Raw genomic sequence first — 14481 nt, forward strand, 5'->3', positions numbered from 1 at the left:
GGACAAAAGAGATAGAAGAGAGCACTCACCAATCAAAACACTTTTACTAAGTTATATTCATAATTGAGCATTATGGTCTAGATATATGATACCTGACTTGTTTTGCTCACCGCACAAGGAAATGCGGAAGGCTTGCCAAGGAAGAAGTTAACCGTAGAGGAAGTCAATTATATTGTTAAAGCTGTATCTGGGACGCACTCAAAACAAAGATTAGCTGACTTTTGCAAGTTGGAAGAGCCATTTTCTCAAAACTATCAGATGAACTCGCGAAATGAGCTCATCTCCGTACAACTGGCAGTCTGAGAAAACCTCTGTACAGGATGCCATCTCCTTCCTCTTTAACAACGAAGTATTGAGCGACGTACATTTTATGGTAGGGAAAGGCACTCAGAGGCGACGAATTCCTGCCCACAAGTTTGTACTTGCTGTAAGAAGCGCTGTTTTTGATGCTATGTTTAATGGTGGAATGTCAACAGAGTCAGACGAAGTTGAAGTACCCGACGTTGAATATTCAGCTTTCCAATCCTTGCTTCGATTTCTTTATACTGACGAGGTACAAATTGGACCCGAAACAGTAATGACGACTCTTTACACAGCCAAGAAGTACGCGGTGCCGACTCTGGAAAACGCCTGCGTAGATTTCTTAAAGAAGAATTTAAATCCTGATAACGCTTTTATGTTGTTGAGCCAAGCAAGACTGTTTGATGAACCCCAATTAGCAGCTCTTTGCCTCGATTGTATTGACAAGCACACTCCAGAGGCGATTGCAGCGGAAGGCTTTACTGATATTGATTTTGAAACGTTTTGTGTTGTTTTGGAAAGGGACACTTTGTCCATCCGCGAAAACCTTTTGTTCGCTGCAGCTTTGAGGTGGGCCGAACACGAGTGTCAGCGTAGACGATTACCCACCACTCCAGAAAACAAAAGGTCAGATTAGCAACATAAGAAGTTGAGAAGCTTTTGGAGTTTAGGGGCTGATAGTTTCGAAAGAAACTGTTTGGGGCTGCGTCGGTGGGAGTAACGAAATAATTTGGATATATCAACAAAGTTGAAATGGTAAATTAGCCACCGTAATGATTTCAAAAGCTGTCCGACGAAGGGCTAACGCTCGAAACGTCAGCTTTTGAAATCATTACGGTGGCTAATTTACCATTTCAACTTTGTTGATATATCCAAATTATTTTGGAGTTTAGGACGCTCTTAAGAACACCTTGGAGTTCATCTCCTCATTTTTTTACTCCACGCAATCTTGAGCACGGGAAGGAAATACCATTCAATGAGAAACAAATGTCAGACTGTGGAGGGGGGGAGGAGACGGAAAGGGGAGAATTGATTAAGAATGTAAACAAAGAGGAAAACTTCTTTGTGCCTCTAGGATCTTAGCAATATTGGAGTCTTGGAGGGCTTCCCTATAAGGGGGGGGGAGGGGTGGTTCAAAGAGGAGTTTTGGTGTTTTTGTTGGTCACTGATTTTGCCAGCTCTTGTAGGATTTGTGATCTCCAACTTTGCTGTACTATGAAGTGTACAAACCATAGCATTGGTGGCTGGTCACCCTGATTTTTGTGAAATTAAATTATTTTTAATAATCATATTGTATTTACGATCAGCACACTGATCATAAAGGTGGTGAACTTGACCTGGCACATTTAATGATTGTATGCAACATCTTCCAAATTAAAGTAATAGTTTCTCTCCTCTATCAATCAATTTTTCAAAAAATGTAGCAATAATCATTTTAATCATTTCTTGCAGAAATGTTCTTTCAAAAGCCCTGTACATGATTCGCTTTCCGCTCATGAACCTTGAAGAATTTGCCTCCAGTGCTGCACAGTCTGGAATCCTCACAGACAGAGAGGTGGTCAGTCTGTTTCTTTACTTTACCGTTAACCCCAAACCAGAGGTTAGTTTCTTGGACAGGCCACGCTGTTGTTTGACTGGTAAGGAAAAGGCAGTTTGTCGCTTCCAAAAAGTTGAGAGTCGTTGGGGTTACAGTGGTACAAGTGACAGGATACGATTCACATGCAGTCGAAGGATCTTTGTGGTGGGCTTTGGTCTGTATGGATCAATGTATGGTCCCAGTGACTATCAAGTAACTATCCAAGTCATTTTGACAGACTCGGGTAAAATTCTGGGCCACAATGAAACTGCATTTAGCAGTGATGGCAGCGACTCCACTTTTCGGGTCATGTTTAAGGAGCCAATTGAGATTCATCCTGGAGTAGGTTACACTGCCAGTGCAACTTTGAAGGGTCCTGATTCACACTATGGTACTTCAGGTGGAAAGAAGATTGTGTTTGAAACAGAGCAAAAGGAAAAGATAGTTTTCCAGTTTTCATATGCCACTGGAAATAATAATGGAACCTCCATTGAGGATGGCCAGCTACCAGAACTAATATTTTACACCTGATCAGACAGAACCGCCATAACTGTAAAGATGGACTGAAAGGAAACATTATACACAATGTACACTCTGTACATTCCCCCACTTATTGTACATACCCCATGTTATTATTTGGTTGACTTTGCTTTCTGTTAAGCACCTGTTCTTGTGGGCTTCAATGTTTTCAATACTTTGCTTGAAGTCAAATTAGTTTAAAGAAGGACAACAAGCTGTTTACTTAATATATATTGTAGCCCTAGATGAACTTTATTCTGTAATGGTTAATTGTGACACTTAAAAAGTGTTAAAAAGGGGAAGTGGAGAAGTGATGTAATGAAAACAAATGATACATATAAATAAGAGACACCAATTAAGGTTGTGAGATTGATGATGTGCATAGTAATGAAGTAGAGGCAGCAAAATAGTCTCTCTTGTAGAGAAAGTTGAAATTTAGTGAAAGATGATAGGAAGTTGGCATGCTGTCCTGCTTTTTTTGTTAAAGAGTTTTTGACAGGTCGGTTGGAATAGGAGACTTTTTGACCTGTCGTGGGCTGTTTAACCCCTCGTATACTGTACATACGTGGGTCATAAAAGAAAAAGGAGATTTGCAGATTTTAGATCTATCATCAGGAATGGAATAATTTTCTTGATGTGCTACATCTGTGTCACTTTTTTTTTGTGGATTTAAAACATTTAACAGTATCTACTGTCCAAGGGGGAGTTAGTTGTGCAAAAGTGTCTCCAGAGAATTATATATGTGCCAGAACATATTTCAGAGAGAGTGTGAGTAAAGCTTTAAAGAGTATCTTGGGCATTAATTATTTTACAGATGTACTGTAACACATCATAAGTTTAACCCCTTCACTCTCAAGAACTTGATAAGTAGTTCTCCCATATGTATCTCATAATTATAGTTTGAGAATTTGGCATTTAGTTTAAAAAAATAATCTCTTTGTTTTATTTTATGTGTATTCTTGTCACTTGTGGGCTCAATATAGTATTGAAATTTGAGAGAGGAGGGTGGTCTTGGTCACTCCTGGGTGCAGAAGGGTCATCAGACTGAAAAGACTTACCAAAAACCATTCACTTTACTAGAATAACATTAATTTCCCAAAGATATTATACAAAGTAATTGCATAAGTAGGAGTAACTTTATCAGGTGCATACCTAGCTCTAAAATCTCTTGTAGGCCTGTACCCTTAGAAAGTTGAATGTTTGGTTCAGAATTTGCAAGGGTTGACAATAAAAATCAATGGGCAAAAATTAATTGTTGGCCTGGATCTACAGAACCACAGGCTGCAAATTTGTTGAACTACTGAAACGTGTAACATCAGTTTTGTTAAAGGTTACCCTTATTAAAACTTTTGTTTGTCTCTGGCCTTTCTTTTGTTTATGTGTGATGAATAAAATAGTGATATTGTTTTTTACTGGTAGTACATGATTGAAAAGTCACAGTGTAGTTTTTGGTTGTACTTTAAAATGTACAATAACTCTGTAAATGTGTGTGAATGACCTTAAAAAAAGTGTCTTTTTGACCCAGTTGAATTTGTATAAGTAATAACATGATTTTGAGTGTAATTTGGTGTGTAAGCATAAGGGAATTTTTTCTAAACAACAAAATTGCACTATAAATCATGAGGTTAATTGTTAATTATTTATATGAAAGAAGAATCGCAGAAAGTTAGGACAGACAACATTTTGACAACTTGTTTGCATTTGTAATGCACCAATGTTACAACTCTGTGCTGTAGTTACATGAAAAATGTGCTTTAGCCAATCAGATGCGTATAATTTTTTTCAAGTATATCAGCCATCAAATTGTAAAGGATCTAACTGACATAGAATTATGTGTTATTGATCCTGCTTGACCTACACTCGATGTTCCCTAGATATGATAAAACAGTAGAGTTTATGGAGGACTGAGATGACTGAGAAGGACCAAAACATATTTACGCCTGCAAACTCTATTTTACTATTTAACAATTATTCGCCGAAGGCGAGGTGAATATCATCGAATAATCCCCGAGACGAAGTCGAGGGGATTATTCGATTTATTCACCGAATCTGAGGCGAATAATTGTTTTAGTATAATTTCAGAGCTAAACAACAGAGAAATTTCTAAAATCATAACATTTTACTAACATTTATTAACATTTTATTTTAACATTTTATATAAGGAACGGCTCGACCAATCAGATTGCTGGAAACTCTTTGCTCAGCTCTGAAATTATACTAATAGGTCATGTGGTTACCGGTATATCAACTAAGTTGAAATTGTAAATTGGCCACCGTAAAGAATTAAAAAGCTGACATTTCGAACGGGAGCCCTTCGTCAGAGCGTTAGCCCTTCGTTAGAAGCTCTTATGAAGGGCGAACGCATGAAACTTCAGCATTTTAACTCTTTATGGTGTCCAATTTACAATTCCAACTTGGTTGATATAACCAAACTACCTTGCCCCCACCGAAGCAGCACCACAGCTTCTTTAGAAAATTACTCCTTTATTCTATTGTACTATTACTGAGGGGGTTTTTAGACACAAAAAAGTGGATTCCAGAAGGGTTCTTACTAAAATTTAGAAAAAAAAAAAAAAAATGAGATACATCAATTTCAGCACAAATCATCAGTCTGAAAGGTGACTGAGGGTCAGAGGTAACAAACTGGGACTGAGATTTGTGCAATATATGTTGGGTTGAATTAGTTTGACCTAGTTTTTTTAAAATTCAGGTGAAAATCAGTAATGAAAAAATATACTACTTTAAATGTGCCTAACACAATATCTGTCAATCTAATGGTTGCTAGAATTTTGAAAAAACAAAATAATGATAAATGGATTTGTATGATTTGAGATCTCAGTGAACGAAACCACGAGTGGGCCATGAAAGGTTTCAATAAAGGACTCTGCTGATATAATAGCCAAGCCTCTCACGCATATAATTAACCTGTCTCTCGCAACAGGGTCTATACCTACTGACTGGAAAGCGGCTAAAATTGTACCACCTTTTTAAATCTGGTTCAATGGCCGAAATCGACAATTATAGGCCTATTTCAATACTTCCTTCAATGTCAAAGATCCTGGAGAAAGTGGTATTTAAGCAGCTGATGGCTCATTTTGAACAGAATGGTCTACTTTCTCATTTTCAGTACGGCTTCCGTCGCATGCGCTCTACTGAACTGGCCGTTACTCATCTAACCGATGTTATCAGAAGAGAAGGTGAGAATGGTAACCTGACAGGCTGTGTTTTCATCGATCTATCAAAGGCGTTTGACACCATCAGTCACTCTGGCCTCCTGAGCCAGCTTTCAACTTACGGAGTTCGTGGAACAGAACTCGCATGGTTCACTGATTACCTTTTCTGCAGATCACAAGTTGTCCAATATAAAGGCGTGCTATCAGAACCTCAACCCATTCTCACAGGTGTTCCTCAGGGAAGTATCCTGGGTCCTATCTTATTCATTATCTTTTTCAACGATGTACATAAACCGCTTCAACACTCGAAGATTATCACTTATGCCGACGATTCAGTCATCTATACCTCTTCTAAAGATATTGATACTATACAGAGAAGCCTTAGCGAGGATATGAATAACCTGTGCGAGTGGTTTAAAGACAACGAACTGATCATTAACCTAAAAAAGGACAAGACGGAGTCTATGTTATTTGGAACAGCTAAAAGAATCAACCTTCAAGACAAGGAACTTAAACTTTCTGTTAATGGGACACTCATCAATAACACCTCTACCTATAAGTACTTAGGTGTTCACCTTGACTCATCACTAAACCTTGCATCACATTTTGACCGAATCTATAAAAAAGCTGCCACCAGAATTAATCTCTTGCGATCAATTCGTCCTTTGATCGACCAAAAGTGTGCAGAATCGATCTATAACACCATGATCGCACCTATTTTTACCTATTGCGGAACACTTGGTCTTAGCTTTCCGGATTACCGAAAGGAAATGATAAAGAACATCGAACGACGAGGCTTTAAAGTTATTGGCAATAGTTCTTTTAATCCCCCATCCGTGAACAATTTGATCAAGCGTAAAAGCTGTTTGTTTGTTTTCGACTGTCTCCTGAATAATGTTTGCACACCCTTTAAGAACTACTTCGAAAGACTGGTTCATTCTAAGGCCACTAGGAATAACGGTATATCAGTGAAATTACCCAAAGTACGTTTAGAATTTGGTAAAAAGAGCTTCTATTACCAAGGAGCAAAGACTTTCAACAACCTGCCTGCTGAACTAAGGTCGTTAGATTCGAGACTGAAATTTAAGAACAAATTGCGAGATTATTTTAGTTAAAAATTCGATCTAAACGTGGTTATAGGTATCCTTTTTCAGAGCATTTTATTTTATTGTATGCTTTTCTAGACCTTAAGATCAATGATTATATCTTGTTAAGTTTTATTTTATTTATTTATTTATTATTTAGACAGGACCCCAAGGACAACAGTGTTACACACTGATGGGTTTTCAATCCTGTATAAAAATTCGTTATTATTATTATTATTATTATTATTATTATTAATAGTTTACTGAGTACATGTGGCCATAGTTAGCGGGCGAACGTGGCCTTGAAGTGTTGTTACTTATAAGTCGGGGGTACAATTCTGAAAACTCCCACGGAGACTTGAAATAATACATTAAGAACTGCAGCTCTCCCACCTCACCCCGGCTTGCTCTAAGTGGTCTACTTTCCAAGAACCCAGACCTCAAACGGCCAACATCGTTTAAATGAAGTTTACATCACTAAAAACGTGTCAGCCAGGCCAAAGGAGAGAAAACATTTTATTCATATGCAAATGAAAAGAAGAGCAAAAGGTGTTGCAGAGTTAGATCCGGGGTGCTTATGATGACATCACGTAAAATGCACGTGTAAATATCGATCAATTTTGAGCAGTAGCTGTGCACAGCCGTCTCCCTCTGCTAGAAATCAAGAACACGATGAACAGGGTGAGTTTTTGATATAGATGTCTTTAATTGCTTGTGGAAATATTCATCGAGGTCATGAACGGTTTAGTGATGACTCTCGAGGAAGACAAGAAATATTTTTTTGTTTGGCTGCTCTATTAAGCAATTTTCGCCGATTCGCGAATGAAGGTTCCAAGATATCGATCAAGTCCTACTTCATGGAGATAATTTTTTTTCTCAGTGCATTCACTAGTTCCTTCAAGCTCTGACGCCAGCACCACTTTCACATTGAAACTTCTAGTTTATACAGTTGTTACACAGGCTACATGGGGGTGTGGCTCTATATGTAAAAGATTCCATCAAATTCTCAATTCTACGGGACTATGAGTTCCCTGACCCCGAGGGCCCTGAGGTTTTGTGGGCCAAGATCACGCCCAACTGATTGCCTCGGGGTTATAGCTGCCTTATCATTTGTACAGTATACCATCCTCCACCACCTGCCAAAGATGAGCCCCTCCTTGATTACATGATGGATTCACTCTCTAGGATAGAGAGTGATATCCCTGGCGCAGGTATAATTCTCGCTGGCGACTGGAACAGGGCAAATGTTTCACCAGTTATTAAGCAGTTCCGCCTCACGCAAGTCGTCCATTTTCCAACAAGAGGGGATCGTACACTCGACAGAGTGTTAACTAATCTTACAGAACACTACGAGAAACCTTCTCCATTCCCGCCATTCGGACTATCCGATCATTGTACTGTTGGTCTGTTTCCAAAAATTAGATCGAAGGCCAATATTCCTGCAAACAGAACGGTTACTACACGTGCTGTTAACGCTGAGTCCAAACAGGCTTTTGGTCGTTATATGATGGGGGTCGATTGGTCATTAATCGACACTATAGATAGCGTCCAAGAACAGTATGCTCACTTCAGTCACCTAATTCACATAGGGTTAGATTCTATCCTTCCCAAAAAGCGAGTTAAGTTCCACCGAAACGACGCACCATGGATTTCACCCAAACTCAAGGCACTTATAGCACACCGTCAAAGAGCATATTACCAAGACAACAAACCATTGTTCCACTACTACCGGAACAAAGTAAACAGGGAACGGAAGCTCTGCAAACGCTCTTATTACAACACTAAAGTCAGCGTTTTGACCGAAAACAATCCTAAAATGTGGTGGTCCGAATGTAGGCGGTTATGTGGAACGAACAAAACATCTACAAGTGTCGCAAATCAGCTCCTAGCAAGTAAACTAGCTACCTCAATCAACCTTAAGATCTTGGCTAATGAAATCAATACAGCTCTGCTAGAACCTCAAGCTTCGTTTGACCCACTTTTAGATAATATCGAAACTGTGAGCACTGAGGGTTTTAAAAATCCCATTATTTCACTGGAAGCTACCTTCAAATGCCTTAGTACGGTCATCTCCTCCAAAGCTGGGGGCCCAGATAATATCCCAAACTGGGTCTTGCGTGACTTCGCTCCTGAGCTCGCTCAACCCCTTCGTTGTATCATCAATTCCTCTATTAGTCAAGGCACTTTACCGGACATTTGGAAATGTGCAAACATCACCCCTCTTCCCAAAACAAAGATAGTTGAGGATGCGGCGAAAGATTTGAGACCTATTTCATTGACGCCAACGTTGTCCAAAATTGCCGAACACTACGTCGTCCATGAACATGTGAAACCAGCACTTCTGAAACGCCTGGACCCCGATCAATTTGGGTGTATTCCAGGATCCTCCACTGCGCACGCATTAATAAATCTGATGCACAATTGGGCGCAAGCAACAGACGGAACGGGGAACACCGTGCGGATCTTTGCGTTGGACTATAGAAAAGCCTTCGATCTTATAGATCACAGCCTCTTACTATCGAAACTCTCGACCTACAACATCAACCCTTACATCATTAATTGGATAATAGCCTTTCTTAAAGATAGGAAACAAAGGGTCAAACTTGCTTATGATTGTCTCTCAGAGTGGGGATCGGTCCGAGCAGGAGTACCGCAGGGAACAAAATTGGGACCGTGGCTGTTCTTGGTTATGATAAACGATTTGAAAGTAACATCGGCCAGTGATTGTATAAAATATGTAGATGACACGACATTGTATGAAATCATAAGCAAGGGTGATCCTAGCAATGCTCAGTCTATGATAAACGAAGTAGCTACCTGGTCAACACTCAACTCATTTCAACTCCATCCGAAAAAATGTAATGAGCTAAGAGTTTCCTTTGTGCGCTCCCCTCCTTCCTACGATCTCATAGAAATTAATGGCTCTAAGGTTAGTGCCGTTAGTGTCGTGAAATTACTGGGTGTGTATTTTCAAGACAACCTCAAGTGGAACACTCACGTTACTGAGACGATTAAAAAGGCCGCTAAGCGCCTTTACTTTTTAACTCAGTTAAAGCGAGCTAAGGTACCATCACCAGAATTAGTAAATTTTTATGTTGCTTGTATTCAATCTGTCTTACTTTATGGATGTCAGGTCTACCATTATAGCCTCCCCAATGATTTGAGCTTAAGTTTAGAGCGTGTCCAAAAGAGAGCCTTGGAAATTATATACGGTTATGATAATCATTATAGAGAAGTGCTTCAGATGGCAGAGCTGAAAACCCTAAGGGATCGGAGAGAAGACCTTTGCTTAAAATTCTTTAACAACATCGTCTCCAATCCCTTGGATTGTTTGTACCACTTACTGCCTTTCGATAACCGAGATCAACTTATGGAGTTACGACAACGCAGACCATTTAGAGTTTCCTTTAAAACAAATCGGTTCAGAGATACCTTCATTCCAGCAAGCGCAAGACATTTTAACTAATATTTATTACAATTGTATATGTAAATTAGTTCCCTTTTAGGTTTGATTTTATTGTATAGTTCTATTACATAATTTGTAAACCTTTGCAATTCAGCTTCCAGCTGCTATTAAGGTATTCTTCTCAATAAACGTCTACCAAAACGTCTACTTTCTTCCATTTTGTCAGTTCAAGGTTATTGGAGGTAAGACTCAGCCAGTGCTAATTTTGGATATATCAACAAAGTTGAAATGGTAAATTGGCCACCGTAACGATTACAAAAGCTGATGTTTCGAGCGTTAGCCCTTCGTCATTCGCTCCGACGAAGGGCTAACGCTCGAAACGTCAGCTTTTGCAATCGTTACGGTGGCCAATTTACCATTTCAACTTTGTTGATATATCCAAATTATTTCGTTACTCCCACCGACGCAGCCCCAAACACTTTCATTCGAAACTATCAACCTTTATTCACTTGAAAGCGGAGGTTACTCATGTGGAAAGGCAGCGACCAAGGTTAATGTTCATGGCCATTCGAACAAGATCTGGATAGTTCAGTGGAAGATATGAAAAGTGAGAGAAAGACTTTACTTCACATGTACTTCGCATGTGCTCCAGAAGAAAGCCAAACAGGCTCCAAAGTAAGTTGTGGTTGTTGTTATTTTTTTAAGGATAAGCTAGCTTCAGACACCTGTTACATTTTATTTTAACTTATAATTACGTTTTGAGGTTCCAAACAGTGACCTATTCGTCCTAAATTTGTCCCGTCAAATTAGCTAGCTAAATGTTCGGCCTGAGGTGCACGCGTGCAAAATGGATACTTTTGAGGTTAGTGTGGAGGCCGTTATTCAAAAATATATTTTCCTAGTAAAACTGATGGAGGACGGAAACTTTACCAGAAGCAATCATGAAATATACAAACAGACCATACATTTCTCAAGAAACCAGGACTGAAAAATTCAATCAAAAGTTAGCGTCAAAACCCTTTCTCAGTTAGCACAATAATGTGTCCAAAGAATAAACAAAGCAAATCATTTTGATAAAATTGATCTTATTTGCACTTTTCTGAACAAATAAAGCATCTTTTATGCTTCGAGCAATTCAAAGCTTCTAACCCCATGGTAACCCTCCGAACTAGCTTAAGAACTTTTGCAGATTAATCTGTTCAATTCTCGCCCCCGGGGCAAACATTGCTCCACCCAAGTTCTGCGATTTGATTGGTAAAAAAAAAAAAAAAAGCGACCTTGACATTCTACTCATTGACCAAGCCTTCAAACTTAGACTTTGTAGACCTTTTCTTCTGAGCAATTCGCTCGCGAAAAAGAAATATATCACTTGCATTCCGCTGGAGAGACTTGACCGTCATTTCAGGTTCAAATTCCCCACCCCAGCCAGGCAAGGTTTAAAGTCCCCACCGCAGCCAGGCAAGGTTCAAATTCCCCAACCCCGAGCACAGACTACGGTCAAATGCCGGCTGTTGAAGCTTCGAACTGATTGATGCATTAGACTGACATCAAGTTAATGTGCTAAAAAAAGCTATGCAGCTTTCCTGTAAACAGCTTTTTCCTCTCTTACAAATTTCTTGTTATTTATTCACACGTTTTATCTTGTCTAGCTTGAGGGTCGTGTTTCAATAAAAGACATGTCCTTCCGGCAGACAAGTTGGATCACAGAAGACTCATAGTACCATATATAGGATAGTGACAGAAAAATCATTACAATCTTAGTTAGTCTCTTGTGAGGATTCGAACCTCAAGCAGTCAGCCCATAGAAGGTGATCCCAGCGGGGTGGAGAGTTTCGTGCGCTCCACTCAGTGCTTGTTTATCTTCGCGTCCCGAGGAGAGGTACGTGCGGCGCAGATTGCCCATACTTCGATCTCACCCTCTGGTACCTCGGCAATGATGAGCTTGTATCGTTTCTGTTTTTATGTTTTTGATTTTTGCTTTCTCTTTTTTTGATACGAGTACTGAGCCGTTAAAGAGGTCTCCGACCCGGAGGCCAGTCAAGTCGGTTGTCGGCTGTAACCACCAGGGGACTGTGTCTATCTTCAAGTGGAGATTGTATTTTCTCTTTTCTCCCGCACCCGTAACATCCATAGTCAAGGGAATACAAAAACAACTCTAGCGAGGTTGGAGAGTATCTCCTTAACTGAACGATGATAAAAAATTATGGCATTTGCTGGACACAATAATCTGTGGCGACTGAAGCTTTTAAAGCTTAACTTGAGAGGCACCGCAAAAACTAATTGTCTGTGTTATGTCCATCCAAAATCAGTGACCAGCTGAGATGAAAAAAATGCGGGTCGACCTTTGTAAGAAACTGCACTGAAAACTACAGTTTCTTTTCTAAATGGTTAGCAAGCCGAATGAAAATTTCTAGCGACCTTTGTGAGGATTGAAACCTCAGATTTGCCGATTTTACTTTCAAATATTCTATCTGATGACGAATACAAAACTCGCGCGGTAATTGTTCCTATTTCACACTAAGCATTGCAATATTTTGCCTCTCGAATTTGTCATCAACAGGTGATGTAGACGCAGTTGTTTTCAATTCAGCGATTCAGTGGGCCAATCCGCAGGCGGGGGCTGTACGTGTATAGAGAGCTGCTTTTAATGTCCACGGTGCTTCAACAAGGGAGCAGTTTAAAAGTTGTGGTATCAATGCATCAAGTTTTTATTGAAAAAAGAAAAGCACTTAAAAAGTTGTGGTGAAAATGCATCACGTGTTTGTCAACAAGGAAGCAGCTCAAAAGTTGCGGTGTCAAAGAATCATGTGTGTGTCAACAAGGAGACAGTTCAAAAGTTGCGGTATCTATTCATCATGTTGTTGAAAACAAGCAAGCTCTATAATCGTTGCAGTGTCTCTGTATGAGCTGATTATCAAGGGAGCAGTTTTTAAAGTTCTAGTGTCTTAATATGTATTGTGTCATGGTGAAAAAGCAAAATGATAAGTACTAAAATATTTAATAAAGGCTGATAGTTTCGAAAGAAACTGTTTGGGGCTGCGTCGGTGGGGGTAACGAAATAATTTGGATATATCAAGAAAGTTGAAATGGTAAATTGGCCACCGTAACGATTACAAAAGCTGACGTTTCGAGCGTTGGCCCTTCGTCGGCGTTAGCCCTTCGCTCCGACGAAGGGATAACGCTCGAAACGTCAGCTTTTGTAATCGTTACGGTGGCCAATTTACCATTTCAACTTTCTTGATATATCCAAATTACTAAAATATTTAAGTTTGCCAATATTAAGTACCATTTTCAACGCCCATTGACTAGGGAGGTCAAAATTTCTTTCTGAGCATTTAAAACATTTGAAAAAGAGAGGTACAACATTCACCGAAATAGAGGTTTAATTATTAACTTCAAGTTTACAAGTTTACTAAGATGTAACCCTCTAAACCCTAATAGTCAGTATAGCATCTATACTGAAATATTCCTCACAATGCTACCCCGGGAGAATAAAGGAAATAGTCTACAACTTAAGCCGTTGGCGGAGTTCGTTTCAGCCTGTTGTTGTTTTGGACTGTGTCCCACGATTCACAGTCAGATTCATGCCTTGCTGTAGCTCCGCGATCACTATAGCGGGGGGTGGGGTGGGGAACTTTCCAATTTTGAAAGGTGTGTGCCTGAAAATTGACTCTGAGTTTCCTGTTTTCTTCGGTATATTTTGGCGAATTCTTTCAGATGTATATAAAGCATGACATCTTCTTGGTCCTAAGTTACACACTTGCTCTGATAAACACAACCAACAACGATACTTCATTCCAGACTTAATTTATCAAAATGTGCGATCTAAGCATCACATTTGACATGTTCGAATGATATCAGAACATATTAGATTGTGAAATTTAAAGTTCTGGCCGGTGGGTCGGCTATTCTTCTTCATTGCGCCTAATCCTTTAGACGATGAATGACGCAGTATTGCGTTAATCTTCTTCCCAAAGAGATTGCAAGTTGAAAATAGACTGAACCATGAACCGGAATTGAAAAAAAAGTCAATCTTAGAGAATAAACAGGTCATGACTCTGGTAATGTTCCCTTAAAAAAAAAAAAAATTGAAATATGCTGATTACGCTAGCTAGCATGTGCAGTGCTGCTTTTATAAAAAGTGCAAGAATTATGTTCGTTTTTCCAAATTATACTAAAATTTTATGCCAGCACGATCTGTAAGGACCTATCTGTATCAGGACACTCTTTGTTGTTGGTCAGATTTCTTGCACCTGCAGACTTCCTCCATATATCAACATGCATACATTTTATACAGTCCCTGTTGTTTTTAGTCACGCATGCCAATCTCTGTTATCTTTAAGTCTATAAAAGATGTATGAAAGCTTTCTTACATTTACTGAATTATTTAAAACATTGCAAAAATTATTTGAAATATCCTTC

At 39.3% G+C, this 14481-nt stretch overlaps 1 protein-coding gene across 1 annotated transcript; it reads left to right on the forward strand.

Annotated features, from left to right (window-relative positions):
- Positions 1–97: 97 nt before the first annotated feature.
- On the forward strand, positions 98–3759 carry LOC111322931 (BTB/POZ domain-containing protein 2). Its single transcript, XM_022926167.2, has 2 exons — positions 98–927; positions 1753–3759. Exons 1-2 carry the CDS (start codon positions 272–274, stop codon positions 2405–2407), a joined length of 1311 nt encoding a protein of 436 aa, XP_022781902.1. The 5' UTR covers positions 98–271; the 3' UTR covers positions 2408–3759.
- Positions 3760–14481: the final 10722 nt, after the last annotated feature.

Source organism: Stylophora pistillata, chromosome 4 (genome assembly GCF_964205215.1).
Source record: "Stylophora pistillata chromosome 4, jaStyPist1.2, whole genome shotgun sequence".
Taxonomy (NCBI): domain Eukaryota; kingdom Metazoa; phylum Cnidaria; class Anthozoa; order Scleractinia; family Pocilloporidae; genus Stylophora; species Stylophora pistillata.

Excerpts from the sequence above, each read along its gene's own strand:
- LOC111322931 (XM_022926167.2), top strand. The coding sequence starts at position 272 with ATGAGCTCATCTCCGTACAACTGGCAGTCTGAGAAAACCTCTGTACAG. Across the intron at positions 928-1,752 it reads ACCACTCCAGAAAACAAAAG|AAATGTTCTTTCAAAAGCCC; the intron begins GTCAGATTAGCA and ends CATTTCTTGCAG.